At 38.5% G+C, this 17,234-nt stretch overlaps 2 protein-coding genes across 6 annotated transcripts; both read right to left on the reverse strand.

The window, feature by feature from the left end:
* Positions 1–607: 607 nt before the first annotated feature.
* Positions 608–12,357, reverse strand: zbtb17 (zinc finger and BTB domain containing 17). Of its 5 annotated transcripts, none has more exons than XM_083569567.1 (15): positions 11,911–12,357; positions 7,202–7,448; positions 6,835–6,996; positions 6,395–6,718; positions 6,216–6,305; positions 5,875–6,122; positions 4,745–4,887; positions 4,131–4,431; positions 3,961–4,048; positions 3,611–3,727; positions 3,394–3,514; positions 2,635–2,765; positions 2,184–2,456; positions 1,925–2,014; positions 608–1,478 (listed from the first exon to the last, which is right to left on the reverse strand). In XM_083569567.1, exons 2-15 carry the CDS (start codon positions 7,404–7,406, stop codon positions 1,126–1,128), a joined length of 2,646 nt encoding a protein of 881 aa, XP_083425693.1. In that variant the 5' UTR covers positions 7,407–7,448; positions 11,911–12,357; the 3' UTR covers positions 608–1,125. The 5 variants fall into 5 exon arrangements, with proteins under 5 accessions (XP_083425693.1, XP_083425694.1, XP_083425697.1 ...); XM_083569568.1 differs by having other exon boundaries at positions 11,915–12,356; XM_083569571.1 differs by having other exon boundaries at positions 6,820–6,996; positions 11,915–12,353.
* Positions 12,358–14,558: 2,201 nt separating this feature from the next.
* hspb7 (heat shock protein family, member 7 (cardiovascular)) lies at positions 14,559–16,543 on the reverse strand. The gene is made up of 3 exons (XM_083569575.1): positions 16,167–16,543; positions 15,374–15,507; positions 14,559–14,899 (listed from the first exon to the last, which is right to left on the reverse strand). Exons 1-3 carry the CDS (start codon positions 16,330–16,332, stop codon positions 14,720–14,722), a joined length of 480 nt encoding a protein of 159 aa, XP_083425701.1. The 5' UTR covers positions 16,333–16,543; the 3' UTR covers positions 14,559–14,719.
* Between the last annotated feature and the right edge of the window lie 691 nt (positions 16,544–17,234).

The following is a 17,234-nucleotide window of genomic DNA, read 5'->3' on the forward strand; positions in this document are numbered from 1 at the left end:
CGAGAGTTGCTGCCTCACTGCTCCATAGTCCCTGGCTCAATTCTTAGATCAGGCTCCTGTCTATGTGGGTTCCCTTATGGTTCTTGTGGAAAAAAATAAGAAATTAAAAGAAATAAGAGAAACAGGCACAAATACATAAATAAGTAGAACAAAAATAAGTAAGATTCTCATAACAAAAAGGTGGCAATAAATATATATGTATATATGAGGAAATTAAGGGATCAGCAATAAATTGATTAATAATTTTATAATTTCAACATAGGATGTACAAACATGGACATGTGCATGCACTGCTTCTTTGTTTTTTTTTTAATTAGATATAAACTGAATTTTGTGAGAACTTAATACACTTAAATCACAACGATAACTGCATCATTGTGGTTGCATTATCTCTTTATAAACTATTGTCTAAATAAGTGAATGAGTCTTGCATTACTTAGTATTCACCTGCTTCTTTACCCAGTAGCTGCTAGCATATAAATCATTTATACAATTTCTTAACATTTCTTTAGTTCTTTGTGCGTTTAAAATGTTTTAAATTGGTATAAGATGTGCTACATGAATGTAATCCTGAGTAAGACGCTACTGAAAAAAGAATGAATGAAAGTTTTGATAATTAAGGTTTTTATGAAACATATAAGACAGTGACAGAATACAGGTACAATGTTATGCACAGTGTATAGAACATTTTATACTCAACATTAGTGCATGATTAAGATTTTAGATGCTGGAAGAGGAACCATATAAAGTTAGAGGTGTACAGATGTTTCCGTGCTGTATAAAAAGAAAGACAGAATTGCGCACTGAGCTAGAATTAGTTGTCATATCTGAAAACAAATGAAAGAATCTTTTAAAAGAATACTTTATACCCTAAGCATGACGCTATGCAAACAAATTGTAAAAAAAAAAAAACAAGCTCAAAATGTAGCAATTAAGTCAAGAGTCAAGTCAAGAAGCTTTTATTGTCATTCCAACCATATATAGCTATATATGGTTGAAATGACAATGAAATAGTAACATAGTATTAACTTGAAATAGTAACATTTCAAGTCATATCTGATACATTCCTCAACTATGTTGATGTCTCTGGGAATTTCAAAATCCTTTGACTTAATTAGTGTGGTATCACTGTGTTTGACTTTCACAAATCTGTACATCCTCTCCAACAGTTTCAGTTAGAGACTCTGCCTCCTCTTCCCCCTCTGTCTGAGGCTCCATATGAGTTTCCTCGCCCTGTGTGCCATCGTTGGCCTCTTCCTCTCCCTCCCGCCTGAAGAGGAGCTCGTCTCCCTGAATGACTTGCTCGGTCGTCTGCCATGTGCCGTCCGCCGCTTCGTACTGCTGGTAGAAATCTGAGTCGGCCTGGAACATGACGAGAGCCTGGGCAGTGTGAATGCGCACGTGCTGGGCCAGAGAACTAGCATCCAGGAACTTTTCACCACAGGAGTCACATGCATATAGGATCTGTGTGTTAGGATCTACAAAAAAAGAAAAAAGGTAAATGGACTTGGGTTGGAAAAAACGCCCCAAAACAATGGATTTTAAAAGACCATGTAAACTGGTTTGACATTAAGAGTGTAAGAACATACTGCAGTTTTATACTGTTGGTAATAAGACCAATCACTGCAGAAGAATGAGAATAAGCTTAATGTCAAACCAAAGATTTTAAGAAGTTGTAAATAAATGAATGCAAATAAACGAATGCATCTTGATCTCAAGTGCTGATCTGAAGAAAATAATTACGACATTCATTAAAACGGAACAAAAACTGGCACTTCTTGTGGTAATGAGGAAAAGTCTATGCAACATCTCAGATGCGTTACATATCACATCAAATTACTTTTTGCACTATAGCAATATATTTTCATTTTTTGCAACATAGGCCTTTCTCTGATATACTGTATATGTAAACATTTTGGCTTACCAGCCTCTTGCACTTTCTCCACGGCCTTTGTGATCTCAGCTTTCAGAGCCTCGGTTTCATCCGCAGATACTGATGTTGCAACAGGCACCACTGCGCAGGGTAAATACAGCAATGTTAGACATTTTTTTTTATCACTACTGAATGCTACAAATCATCTTTGCTTTCAAACAAAATGGAAAAGAATTGACTTTTCACAAATTTCAATTAATTAATATCTCTAACACAATGCTGTATTCTGTGCTCTCAGTTTGTCTCTTACCCGTCAGCTGTGCGACAGTGTTGGCTGCCAACGCTTCTGTGGCTAATGTCACAATGTCATCCGTGGTGACTGTTACAATATTTACTTCATTCTCGTCAAGCTCGGACACAGAGGCAGTAGCAGGAAGTAGTCCATCATCCCCGGAGTCTTCCTCTGTAACTACCAGTCTCTTCATGCCTGCTTTGCCCTGGTGAACGGTTTTAACGTGGGATCGGAGGTTGTCCACACGGTTAAACCCACGTCCACACTTGTCGCAAAGATACGGTTTTTCACCTGTGATTGGATTTACAGACATAAATAACACATGAAAAAAATTATAGAGGAAAATCTATGCTTTTTCACATTTTTTGCTCTTGATGTTGTGTAACCAGTAACCATCCGTTCATTTTGTTTTTCATAAAGAAAAAAAAACCTACTTTAAAACGTAAAAAAAAATTATTAGCTGGAGTACCTGTATGAATGATGATATGTTTAGAGAGGTCTCCGACATTGACAAATGCTTTATTGCAGGTTTGGCATTTGTGGGGTCGAATGTTGTCATGATGGCGGATGTGGTTGGCCAGTTGGCTGGACTGCACAAACCTGTATGTAATAAAGTCACAATTACATAGGATCGGTAAGTACTAATTAATCACACAGTATAATTAACAACTTTTATATCTTAAATAACTTAAAAAAATCCATAGGCTTATATACACTTTATAAACAAAAGTATTTTGACATGACTTTTCCAAATATAACTTTTCCAGCCATAATGGTTTCTTCCCCAACTGTTACCACAAAATTGGATATACACAATTGTATATAATGTCTTTGGATGAGGAAGCATTACATTTTCCCTGCACTTGAACTAGGAGACCTAAACTTATTCCAGCATGTACACAAAACGGGCTCCATGAAGATATGGTTTACATGGGTTGGAGTGGAAGATATTCAGTGGCCTGCTTTAGAGCTCTGGCCTCAACTCTACTGAACACTTCCTGGATGATTTGGAAGGCTGCACCCCAGGCCTCTTTGTCCCACATCAATACCTGACATTACTTATGCCTTCGTGGCTGAATGAACACAAATCTCCACAATCACACTCCAGAAAGTAGAATATCCTCCCAGAAAAGTGGAGGGTATTATCAAATCAAACAGGGACTAAATGTAGAATTAGTCTGGTGTCCACAAACTTTTGCCCATATTGTGTATGTTATACTATAGTTACCTTTTGCCGCAACGATCACAAACGTACGGCTTCTCTCCAGTGTGCTGTCGGACATGAGCAATCAGTGAACTGGCCTGTGTGAAGCTTTTCCCACAGACCAGACAAAGACACGGCTTTTCCCCTGCAACAATCCCACACAAACAAACACACACAGTCTACACAACCAAGTACATGTGGATAGAAGCCATGTGAGAGGTGGGAATAAAGTGTAAAGTACCTGTGTGAATGCGCACGTGTCTCTGAAGTGCACCCGGATCTGCGAACGCTCTCTGACAGTGCATACACTCGAAGGGCTTCTCGCCACTGTGAACTCGCAGGTGCCTCTTCAGGTTTCCTGTACACAGAGAGCACTGTCAAGCACTCTAACATACGCAATGACACACAAACACACATTCTCACCTACACAAACACAGTCACATACACCGACTCACACTATCACAAAGTCTCGCCTTCTACACACGGGGTGTGCTCACACTCACCCACACACTTATATATTCTTTCACATGCACAGACACTCATACACTCTCACACCCACACACACACCACTCCTTTCTAAACACATCTCACCTGATGTGGTGAACTGCTTCCCACATTCTTTACACTTCAGGGGTCCATCTGCGATGTGGATCTTCATGTGAGCTTTTAAGTTTCCTAACTGAAAGAAATTTTTTTTAGATAATTTTTATTATTGAGTTTGACAGAAACATTTGATTTTCTCATTCTGCCCTGCCTCTTACCTGATTGAATTTCTTGTCGCATTGTGGGCATTTGTGGCCTTTGTCCGTGTCATGGATCTCCAGGTGGCGCATTTTGGCGGTGGGGTCGGAAAAGGCACGCTCGCAGTACTCACAGTGATACGGCTTCTTGCCGTTGTGCACCAGCTGGTGGCGCTTTAGGTTACCTGATGTGGTGAAGAGTTTGCCGCACTCGTCGCAGCTGTAGCGTGCCTCGCCTGTGTGCCGCTTCCTGTGCAGGTTCAGCAGGCTGATCTGCCGGTAGCTTTTCCCACATATGGGACAGCAGTATGGCTTTACAGGGCTAGAAGTAAAAAATAAAAAAAATTGAAAAAAAAATATATATATATAATAAATAAATAAATAAATAAATAAGGTACAGCAGCACACATATAGTGCTTTTCAATTTGATCAGATTTTTTGCCCACTAGTGTGAGCAGTATACACATCATCCTCAAGTAGATTTAAGAATATTGTTTTTAGTTTTCAGTACAGTTGGTCACTCATGCACCTATAATACCATCACCATTTACTTATCATCCATTTTCAGTATATAACCTCAAAAATGGGGAAAAATCCACACTGAAGTATCTCTGTTTGGAATGCTACTAACTAACCTGTGGGTCTTTTCATGAGCTTTGCAGGCAGCTGGGTCAGAGAAGGCCTTGTTGCAGTCCCTGCAGCTGAAGGGTTTCTCGCCTGTGTGGATGCGCATGTGGCGTTTAAAATTTCCAGTGTGAGTAAACTTCTTTCCACAGTCCTGCAAAAGCCATCACAGCCATAGAGAAATTAGGAGGATGGAAGTGGTTTGCACATAAAATAAACCCAGGCAAAAAAAAATGCAAAACAATGCAAACTACTGCCAAAGTTCCAAATGTCTGTGGAAAAATCACAAATTAAGCATACGGAAAATGAGGTGGGATATAAATAAGTGTTATAAAATACTCCATATTCAGTTTTCAGTCTGATTTTTATCTACCAGTGTATTGGACTTTTTTTTAAAGAGGAAGTGTAATTGATTTCAGCACATTTCTCTGTACTGTGAAAAGAACAGAAAGTGTGATTTAATTGGAAAAAACTCACTTGTTGGGAGAAAATGGCTAGCTATTAAGGGAGCTCAATTAATTTGAACCTTCTCATGTGGAGTTATTTATAAATCAGAACATTTGTTATTTTAGAGCTAGAGGCAAGAATGAACAGTTATTGGCTTAATTGTGTGTCTGAGGGTGTATGCCTACAATAACAACTTAAGGAAAGTGTGGAAAACATTTTTTCCAGTTTTGGAAAATGTACATAAAAACAGATTTGGTCCCTTAGAATGCAATGACTGTAGTTTGAATTAGAATGTATCATTAAAGCTAATACCACATTGCTGTTGAATTCTCAATTGTGATTTTGCAGGCATTGATTAGTTTTATATAATAGCAGCTCTGACAATAGTCCCTGGAAAAGCACAGGTTTTTTACTAATTGGCTTTATTATTATACACTGGAACAAAACAGTGTGTCGTTTCTCTAAAAGTTGATGGTTAAAGATGTTTTCTATGAAGTATTTTTTTCCCTTTCAAGCTAGTGGACCAGAGTAAACCAGATCTTCCTTCTTTTCTATATAAAGAAAAAAGTTTTAAATCTGATTTATGGTAATCACAAGATCTCTTCAGGTGCACTCTAATGGGATAACATTAAAAAAAAGCTGTTCAACTATTCACTCTATAAAACACTGCATACACATGCTAACTCTCTCTTACCTCACATTTGTGTGTGACTGAGCCGTATGATCTGGATTCACTGCGTTCAGCAATGACCCCAGATCTCAGATGCTTTCCCTCTCCTTCATCTGCTGTTGCAGCAGCATCATCATCATCTACATCCATCTCTCCTTCATCCTCCTCCTCTATATGCTCCTCTTCTTCATCAGCCTCTTCTTCCTGTTCCAATTCTTCTCTTGTATTTTCTTCAGTACTAGCTTTTGACAAACTTCCTTCACTACCATCATCTTTTACCAAAAGACGGAAGTACAGAGTAATCACCGGGGAGAAAAGAAACAGTACATGGTTGCAGTTATAGCATGACAGAAGTGGGTGTTTACCTGATGTGGACACGCAGTGAGTGACAGATTTGGATTTGCTTCGTCGTGTGCTTACGCAAGACCTCCTAGTCACAGCTCTTTGTGATATTTCTGAAAGAAGAACAGAAATTCATATACAATGGCAATTAAAAAAGGTCATTCAACTCAAGCAAAGCACGAGGCAGAGAAGACAGACTGACTTTGTGTGTAATCAGCATCTGACAGGTCATCCTGATATTCCATGTTATTCTTTGTTGTGCTCTTTTCCGGTTCCTTTGGCTTGGTGTACTGGCTGAGCTTGTGTGGTCTTCCTACCCGAACCCCTGCACTTTGAGTGCCTGCACTTTGTCTTTCAGTACTGGTACATCTTGCCTGCTGCTCTTCAGATGTTTCTGACGTTGAAGGAGCTTCATCTGCCTCAGGAACACTGGTCTGAGCCGTTACATGACTGTCCTGTTGCTCCACAGGAGCATTACTGTCTTCTTTAAACGGCTTTTGATGTTGCTCAGTTGGACCTGATACGGCTATGTGATATGAAGCAAAACACAGAGGATAACCATGATTTGCCTTATAAATAGAACCTTTTGACCAATCAGATTTGGTGTATAAGATACATATAATTTACTTGAACTCTACTGACTGTTGTTTAACACTGGAGGTCCTGTGAGCGACTTATAAGCAGAACAAGCATTGACAATTTCTTGCATCTGAAGAAAAGTGGCCACGGCCAGCACGTCCTCGACATTCTGAGGGTTCAACGTCAGTTTAGCTGTGTACATAAATTCAAGGATTTGTCCAAGACCTACAAGGATCATAAAAGTTGGCTGTTATGAGAAATATTGCAGCAACATCAAGAAAATATACAATTACATCCAACAGTGTGCACAGTTTCAGTACAAAAAGACAAAGTTTATATCAGCAAAACATTGAATGTGTTCCATACTTGATGCAGGATGTTCTAGATAGATTTCAAATAAAGATACATAAAAGAGATCGATTCTATATACCTGCAGCATTACTGATATCCAAATGCACGACATCCTTCTGGTCCAGAAAAAGTGCGTGAAAGTATGTGCTGCATGCTGCCAATACGGCCTTGTGGGCTTTGAAGTCCACTCCGTCCACTACAAATGTGCAGTCACACAGGAGATCCTGCTGACGCTGATGGTTCAGTTGCTCTAAAACTTTCCCACTGTGCCATGGAAAGTCCATTACTGCCACCTGGGATATGTCAGGCTTTTGCTGTGGATAATCCTGTCATGAAATAATAGGTAGGCAATATTAATATGAGCCACTAATTTTTTATAGTGATGCAACAAAATTTCAGTTCTGGGATGAAACCAAAATTAAAGGGAACAGCTATAAACAGCCATTCCCTGGACAGCCTTCTTTGTACAATTTGTATTAAAAACTTTATTTCGGCTTCTCCCATTAGGGGTCGCCACAGCAGGTCATCAGCATGTTCGATTTGGCACGTTTTTACGCTGGATGCCCTTCCTAACGCAACCCTCCCCATTTATCCGGGCTTGGGACCGGCACTAAGAGTGCACTGGCTTGTGCGACCCTAATGGCTGGGGTTGGTTCCCTGACTGGGGATCGAACCCGGGCCACAGCGGTGAGAGCGCCGCATCCTAACCACTAGAAACGAAAAAAAAAGACTAAAAGTGGTGAAAAGGTGGTGAAATATTTTTTAGAAAATCAAAAACATATCCCCAGTTGTGGTCTTGGCATGTTGACAAAATAAAATGTTTTAACCTGTTCACTCTGTTTTCCTGGTTTGCAATAATATATATATATTAAAAGGTAAAATCTTTTAAAATATATCATTTATGTATTGCTATTAAAAAATAACAGGATCCACCGAGGGTAGCTCTGCGTATATAAACTGTGTTAAAGCCAGAAATAAACTTTTAATATAAACAGTAGTCTCAATATCATGGCATCAAGATCAGAATGAAAACAGTCAAAAATCAGTCATGGACTGTATCTGTATTACAGTCTTCTGTGTCACTTGAGTCTACTTTATTAGAATTTGTTTGTCTACTTTACCAGCTACATCTGACTCAGTGAAGACTTTTTTCTACCTTAGGACTGGTTTAAAATCTTATCAAATGCGAAAGGAAAATATATTGATTACATCCATATACTCATTCATAAACACTGTCCTGCTGCCCCTCTGTATTTTATAGTTTTGCAAATGAATTGTATATTGTATTAATATTACCATGTACTGTCATGAATTTGCACTTTATATAGTTCTGTGCACAATAGTAGTATATTGTGTATACCAACATTGTCCTGAATAAAAGTTATATGCAGGAATGATACAAATAAAATACAAACCAGTCAATGTTTGACTAAACAATTTATTAGGACCACTTGTGTATGTTTAGCAATGATTCGGATAACGTGATGTTGAGTCTGAACTCAAACACAAACTCAATACTCATGTCACACAACCACGTCTTCAGCACCACCCATATTATAATTTTATTATAGCTACATAAGCTGTTTATGCGCATCTCTTTGACTGCTGCTATTGCTGTTTTGCACATCGCTTGTGTTTATTTACAGGTACACTCTTGTATACAGTTCTCTTTTCCCCATTGTACTGTATAAAATACAGTAGGTTTACTGGCGACATCTGTTGTCTTGTCTTGCACTGTTTGCACACGATGCACTTTATGTGGCTAGGAAAACTTATATTAGTCCTTTAGTCCTGTGTTCTGTTATGTAGCTCTATGCTCTATACTATGGTTGTTTTATGTAGGTTCTGGAGGAATGTTGGCTCATTTCACTGTGTACTGCGTCAGCTATATATGGTTGAAATGACAATAAAAGCGTCTTGACTTATTATTTTGTTAGTTTCGTTTTGCTTGTCATTATATATCTTGTATATCATGATTGTTTAGTGGTCTTTAGAAGCAGGATTGACATCCAGGGTTGTAGCCCCATCTATGTCAACATAATGTTTCTTCATATTAATTTTTTCATTGTCCCTGTGTTAGCATTTTTGAATAACATACAGTACCAGTCAAAAGTTTGGACACATCTTCAATTGTTTTTCTCGATCTTTATTGTTTTGAACATTGTATCTTAATACTGAAGACAATGAAATTATGACAGAACAAATATAGTATTATGTAGTCAACAAGAATGTGGAAAAGTTAACCAGAATAACCCAGAATATGTTTTATATTTTCAATTTTTCAAAGTTTTTTGTTTTAATAACAACTTTGCACACTATTGACATTTTTACAGTCTACCTCGTGAGGTAATCACCTACAATGGTTTTTCAACAATCTTGGAGTTCCCAAAGATGTTGAGTACTTGTTGGCTGCTTTTCCATTACTCTCCAGTCCAACTCGACTGTGTAGAAATGCACAGCTCCAATCACATCATTAAGCTTGTAAATAACACGAACGTGGCGGGTCTCATCAGCAAGAACATTAAGTCAGCATACAGAGAGGCGCAGCAGAGGTTAACGGACTGTTATAAAGCAAACAACCTGTCTCTGAATGTAGACAAAACAAAAGAGATGCTTGTTGACTTCAGGAGGACACAAATCGACTGCTCCCTGCTGAACATCAATGGCTCCTCCATGGAACGGCTCAACACCAGTTCTGTAACAAGAAAAGCCCAGCAGCGTCTCTACTGTGTGGAGGAAGGCACAGCTTCCACCACACATCCTCACAACCTTTTACAGAGGGACCATCGAAAGCATCTTAAGCACTTGCATTATTGCCTGGTTTGGGAACTGCACCATCTTGGATCTCAAGACCCTACAGCGGATAGTAAGGATAGCTTAGAAGATCATCGGGGTCTCTCTTCCTTCCGTAATGGATATTTACACCAGTATTGTAGCTGACAACACACACCCCTCACACACTCTCTTCACTCTTCTGCCATCTGGAAAGAGATACAGAAGCATTCGGGCCTCACATCCAGACCGTGTAACAGTTTTTTCCCCACAAGCCATCAGACTCCTCAACATGAAGGAACTGCACTGATACACACAATATCAACAGTAAAAAAATGTTTGCACATTTCTGTTTATTTCTTTGTATTTTTTATTAGTATGTGGACGATCCCTTTTGCACAACCTCTGTACTGTATTTTTGCACACAACCTCATCTTCATACTGTATATGGACAATCCTTTTTGTACAACCAACTGTACTGGTTGGCGCTACTATGTTACTGTTTTTCCTTGTCTCATGTTGTTGTTTTGTTTTAATGAACTTTGTGTTGTTTGTTTAGAGTTTTGTGTGTTCCTTTTGTTCCATTTATGTTGTTTGCTGTAGCACCTTGGTCCTGGGGAAACGTTGCTTCGTTTTACTGTGTACTGCACTGTATATGGTTGAAATGACAATAAAGCCTACATGGCTTGACTTGACTTGACCTCATCTCAAACCATCTCAACTGGATTTAGATTGAGTGATTGTGGAAGCCATGTTATCTTGTGCAGCATCCTTTACCCCCCTTCTTGGACAAATAGCTCTTGCATACCATAGGTATGTTTGTGGCAATTGTCCAACATTGTCCTGTTGGAAAACAAATGATGGTGCCACTAAGGGGAAAATAGCTGAGATGGCATGTCACATGACAGGGTCACCAGCAAAGCACCCTCACACAAACATACCTCCTTCTCCATGCTTCACAATGGGAACATAAATTAAGGAATCTTTAGTCCACGCTCTCATAGTCTAACAAAGACACAGGGGTTCCACAGAAATACAAATCTTACAATTTGGACTCATCAGACCAAAGTACAGTTTTCTACTGATCTAATGTCTATTCCTTGTGTTTCTTGGATCAAGCAAGTCTCTTCTGCTCATTCTTTCAAAATAAAGGTTCCTTTTCTGCATTTATGTAATAGTATTTCTAATCAACTTATCCTGTGCAGCAGAGGTAGCTTTTGGTCTTCCTTTCCTCTGATTGTCCTCATGAGTTCCTGTTTCATCAAAGTGTTTGATGGTTTTGAAAACATGGAATACATTTAAATTTCATGAGATTTTTTAGATTGACTGACCTTCATTTCTTAATATTAATGATGGACTGTCTTTTTGCTTACCCGAGTGTCTCTTGCCATAATATGCATATGTACAGTAGTTGTAGCAACACTAACAGGAGGGTATTTATTCTGTCATTTCCTCTTAACATTTCCTCTGGACTAAAGCACATGAAAAATGCAAGAAATGTCACAAATGAACTCTTGACAAGACACACCCGTGAAATGAAAACCATTCCAGGTCAATACCTCATAAATCTGATGATAGAATGGCATGAGTTTGCCATGCTGTCATCAAAGCTACAATATAAAACATATTTCTGGGTTGTTCTGGACACTTTTTTGTTTGACATAATTCCATATATGTTCCTCCATAGTCTGAATGAATAAGATGTTGTGTCCAATCTTTTGCCTGATGCTGTATATAAATATATTCTGGCCCACAAGGTGTGCTTTTATATGGCTGGAGGTGTGTTTGCTCTGTGCTGTGATACACTGTACAGTGTTTTCTCCATTGTCAGGTCCTGAAAGTGAAACTGAACCACAAACTGCTTTTTTTTGTCGTTTTAAATCGAATTTTGGCCATGACCCATAAACATCCTTATTTGCTCGGAAATATGAAGCTAATAATGTAATAAAACATGAAAATACGGCGTGTTTGTTGATTTAATGAGTGTAAGATATGTAAACATGAATGTAAACCTACATACACTTCCGCCACACGGGCCTACTTTCCCCCTCCGCTTGCAGGTTGACGATGTTGCGGATTGATTAGGAGTCCTCTGTTCTCGGGCTCCGGGATGAATTCAGCGTGCCTGGACGCGGCTGGAACTCTGAAACAAGATGGAGGTGACAGGAGATGGTGTGGAAGAGTGTCCTCGGCTTCTGCTGTTTTGTTTCCGTAACGAAGCGCTGTAACACCCGTAATCGGCTATTTGTTCCTCCGTTTCAATGTTCATATTATCGCCAGAGTTTTTTTTTTTAACCCAAACAGCTCGGCGTACACCACTCGATCAATTTCGACACACTCGAGCGATTGCGTCCAATCGAGTTATCCGGCGATCGATCTCGTTGCTCAGACTCGACGCTCCGCCATCTTCCGTTCTCTGATCGATTGATAGTGGCCGAACAGGGCTGCGTGGAGTTGTCAATGCGCATGCGCGAGATTGCAATTCAACCATGTTGCCACAAGAGGGAGTTGTATACCAACGGATTTTGGGCGTATTTTATATTATGAGTTTATGGAGTGTATTCTGAATTTTATCGCTTTTAAAATAAAGTTTGTGTTCGACATTTATTTTAAAATCATATTTCAAGTAATAGTTATGACAACGACATTCTCTTAGAGTGGTTTGATAAATACTTTAGAATCAGAAAGACCTCTATTATATTTATTTATGTATTATTGCACAAAAAAGAACAGAATTAGATGAATAAAAGTGGTCTTGCACGTATGTTTTATTTTACTGCACAAGATAGATTGCCTGGGGAAAGAAACCTTTTCTGTGCCTGGCTGTCTTGATGCTTGGTTCTCTGTAATGTCGGCCAGAGTTCAACAAGCATATGGCTTGGATCTGAGGGATCCAGGGTGATTTTCTGGTCCCCTTTTCTCCCTCTGGATGTTTACATTTCTTGAAGTGTTGGCAGGGAAGCATCAATAATCCTTTCAGCCGTTTAAACCGTCCCCTGTAGTGTTCTGATGTCTGATTGTGTAGCTGAAACAAACCAGACAGTTATTGAAGTGCACAGGACAGACTCGATGATTGCTGAGTAAAACTGCGGCTCCTGTGGCAGGTTGAACTTCGTCAGTTGGGCGAAAGAAATCCATTCTCTGTTGGTCCTTTTTAACAATGGAGTCGATGTGATCGTCCCACTTCAGGTCCTGAAAGATGGGGAGTGCAGGGGGGGTTTCTTCTGAAATCCACAATTATCTCCAATGTTTTGAGCTTGTCAAGCTCCAGGTTATTATGACTGCACCAGACAGCCAGCTGCTGAACCTCACTTCTAAATGCGATCAGTTCTAAAAGATGAAAATTTTTATTGATCTAAACCACAAAGGCAATATACTCATGTCCCACATGCGTTTATATGCACACCAAAAACAATCAAGTAAATTGGGAAAAATGGTGTATTGGGAAATTGAAAGAAAAAACTTTTCTTATTAAAATAGATGTCTCTTGGGATATTTTTTAATCTACTGAACTAAACCAGCAAAAAGAGTTAAATTAGAAAACAGAATATTGATGCATATATATATATATTTTTTTTAAATCATGTGTTCTTGTTCTTTCCAGCTTTTTTTAAAAAGTCCACACACATAAATACATTTTTATAGGCTTTTTATAGTGCATAAGTTGGACTTTAGGACATGCTTTTGTAGCTTTTTTTTATTTGAGCTAATCTCTTATGTTCAGAACTCAGATCTGTAGTTAACAATGAATATTTTTAATCGATTTATACTACAAAGGAAAATGCACTATGGCCTTTAAATGTTTATCATCTTAAAAAGGTTTTTAAAAAAAGACAACTCATAAATGATGAGTAACACAAAGTCTAATGAATGAGCAAAACATTAAAAAAGCATAGGCATAAAGGTTGCCCTTGTTCCAAAGACTGACAACTTCTTCGTCTTCTTTCGACTTCTCACATTAGGGGTTCGCTACAGCAGATCATCCGTCTCCATCCCCCCTTGTCCTCTACATCTGTCTTTCAAACCAACTAGCTGCATGTTTTCCCTCACCACATCCATAAACCTCCTCCTTGGCCTTCCTCTTTTCCTCCTTCCTGGCGGCTCCATCTTCAGCATTCTCCTAACTATATATCTCATGTCCCTCCTCTGCACATGTCCAAACCATCTCTATCTCGCCTTCCTCACCTTGTCTCCAGAATGTCCTACATGTGCTGTCCCTCTAATAAACTTATTTCTAATCCTGTCCATCCTCGTCACTCTCAACGAAAACCTCAACATTGTCAGCTCGAATGACAAATGACATCAATTGCTATTAATAGGCTAGTAAGTCACTCTCTGCTCATAGCTGTGACAGTAGACACATAACAGGTCATTAACTTAAAAATGTGCTACACACATACAGCTCTGATGTGGTTTTTATTCCAAACAGTGGTAGGTTTATATTAACTAATTTGACATGTATGTACATTTATTCACACACAGGCTTGTGCGGTCTTCACAATTACTTTCTACAAAGTATGATTTGTGATGCATCCTATGACTTCTCCATAGCAGTTCTTATGCATTTTATCACTGCAAACAAAATCCTAACACTTCAACCCAAAATATGTACCATTTGCTTGGTAAAACTTTTCGTACTTGTATAAAATCAGACCAAGTCCAGAAATATTATTCTTCTTTATTCAAATCCTTATACATTTCAAGTTGGAACATTTATGTTGTAGCTTGTTTATAGTCCTACTGTGGAAATAAAAAGGTTGGATAAGTGTAAAGAAAAAAAGGAATTGACAACAAATTACAATAAAATGCTGATTGTAAATAAGGTCTAGATTTTAATTTCCGTGCGAAATGTCTGTGCGTGTTCGAGTTTAGCTGGATGTCTTCGAGCTTTGATGGTGAGCGTCCCCTCAGGCCCCAGGGAAGATGTCACAGAAGTGGGGTCTACATCCTCCGGTAGTTGGCATTTGTGTGTAAAAGTGTTCATCACTGTACCATCTGTAGCAAGCTGTGCAACCAAATACAAACATGATATCAAAGTATTACAAATTGAGTTATAAAGATTTTTGCCTGGAGCATCTGCACTTACTACTTACAAGTGCTATTGTAAGTGGTCCTAAATGGATACTTAAAATATCTTTCCAAAAACAGTTTAAGTCTCTTGCTTAAGTGGAAATCCTTTCTGGATACTGTAGATTTTGACTAATAACTGCTCCTGTAATCATAAATACTATCGTTTGTTTATCTCAGGAGGTTTATTCAAAATATTAATATACTGCTTATGCTTCTATACAGCTACTACAACACTAGAATGATTTATAATATTGCTGTATGAACTCAACCAAAATAATACCGTCTTGATCCAGTTCTTCTTAATGTTTCCTCCTCAGATGATATCATGGAATCTAAAGCTATAGATTTCTGTAAAGCTGCTTTGTGACAATTTCTGTAGTTATAATGCTATACATCAAATTTGTATCACCTTTTCTGCACGAACTTCAATCTGGTTGTTGGAAGTGGTAACAATTACATCCTCTGGGGAGAAATCACAGACATCTACTGTGAACTGGTAGGTGTCACCAAGAGTTTTGATATTTCCTGGTGTCCCAGTCAGGCCTAAAATAAATCACGCATATGACAAACATTCAATACAGAGCTAATTTTCCTTTCCCAATGCATTTAAATGAGCACTGACTATTGACTTGTGGCAGTAAATCCAAACACACTAATCTATGTATTTGTTTAAACAGAACTGAAGTGCAAATAAGAATTCCTTTGCATAAATGTGCTTCTGTTGTGAGTTTCACTGTGTGAATCCCAAACAGTCCCTTTTGTGTCTTCGTAACCAAGCAACACATGAACAACTGTTCACCCAAGGCACAGTGGTGAAATCATGTCCTTGGCCCTGAGCCACAAATTTATGATACCTAACCTGCCCTTCAGTGCTACTTGACCCTGTTAAAGGACATTCTGGCCCAAAAGTCATCCACGGATATATCCTACATTACTTACACATTAACATTACCATACAAAAATTATTAGATTTAAACAATTAAGACCTGATATACATATTTATATATATTTGGATAGATAGCTTTGCCTGTGAAATCTTGAATATTTCTATTCCTGTTTTTTTCTTGTATAAATAAATAAAATTCCAATTGAATCTTTTATGTAAACAATTTCAAGAGGTAAAAAAAATTGTGAGTGGAAGTTGCAAATGGGAAAGTAAATCTACATTAATCCAGAGTGAACGAAAAAATAAGATAACTCACTTGGAAAACCCAGTGAATCTTTGGGGTGCATGAAAGATCCAAAGTCCTCAGCAAACAGCCCCCTGCTTTTCTCCATGTATGGGGTTGATGAGGTTGAAGATGAAGATGAGGACGTCTGGTGGAGACTTCGCTCCGATCGATAAGCAGAAGAGCTGTTCACGCTCATTAGTGTTCACAAGTTTCGGTGGGACCAAATCAATATCCTCTTACAAAGCAAAGCTTGAGACCAGAATGGTCATAAAGGGAAAAGCAGAAGTAGCTTTAGGCAGGTCTTGTCCAAACAATGTTTGAAATTTTGCAGGGAGCCTCTGTCTTTTCTCTCTTCTACAGTTATCTCTTTTGTGCTGCTCTTTCTCACTAGTGGACCACGATGGCTTGTGTGTATTCTCAGCACGACTGGCTTTTATATTCAGGGTTTGAACTATGGAGCTTTTTTTTCTCTCCCTCTTGTCTGTGTATGTACACACAAGATGTGCAGGATGACTATGTGCTATATTTATCTTATGAGGCAGGGAAAAGAGAGGGGGTCTGCGGTCGGAAAAGTTTTGGATTGTAAAAGTTCGGGGTTAAGAAAGGGTCCCTGACAAAAGGGTCAACGGTTGGCATTTCAAACTCTGCTATCCTGAAATAGCACATTATCCTTTGCCTCTTAGCTCTTCAGTTTTTTTTTACTCACTTCTCTTTACCATCCTGTCAGGTGGCAAATGCAAAGAGTTTACTACAGAAAGGAATTTTAAAGGCCTATGATATACTACTACAGTACTATGTAGGACCAAACGTCACTACATATACAAATAGTGACACCAATGAAACACGTAAGGAATGCTGAAAGGCTGTAAGGAATGGATGACGTCAAGAGCTTCCATTTGTATTAGGGAACACTATCTTTTAGGTTTTGTTATTCCAAAATAATTGCAATTAAAAGGCAGAATAAAAAAAACACAATAAAACTATAATCTTTAATGTTGACAGAAATGTAAAATATATATCTTAGTTTTGTCCTGATTTCAGCTCACTTATATTCTTTTCTCTTGTATGCATGTCAAGAAGCGTAGTTTCTTGCCCCTG

Source organism: Silurus aristotelis (genome assembly GCF_946808225.1).
Source record: "Silurus aristotelis genome assembly, chromosome: 19".
NCBI lineage: Eukaryota > Metazoa > Chordata > Actinopteri > Siluriformes > Siluridae > Silurus > Silurus aristotelis.

Excerpts from the sequence above, each read along its gene's own strand:
- zbtb17 (XM_083569567.1), bottom strand. The coding sequence starts at position 7,406 with ATGGACTTTCCATGGCACAGTGGGAAAGTTTTAGAGCAACTGAACCAT. Across the intron at positions 2,766-3,393 it reads TGTGATCGTTGCGGCAAAAG|GTTTGTGCAGTCCAGCCAAC; the intron begins GTAACTATAGTA and ends TATTACATACAG. Across the intron at positions 2,457-2,634 it reads ACATATCATCATTCATACAG|GTGAAAAACCGTATCTTTGC; the intron begins GTACTCCAGCTA and ends ATCCAATCACAG.
- hspb7 (XM_083569575.1), bottom strand. The coding sequence starts at position 16,332 with ATGAGCGTGAACAGCTCTTCTGCTTATCGATCGGAGCGAAGTCTCCAC. Across the intron at positions 15,508-16,166 it reads AGATTCACTGGGTTTTCCAA|GCCTGACTGGGACACCAGGA; the intron begins GTGAGTTATCTT and ends GATTTATTTTAG. Across the intron at positions 14,900-15,373 it reads TTGAAGTTCGTGCAGAAAAG|CTTGCTACAGATGGTACAGT; the intron begins GTGATACAAATT and ends TTGGTTGCACAG.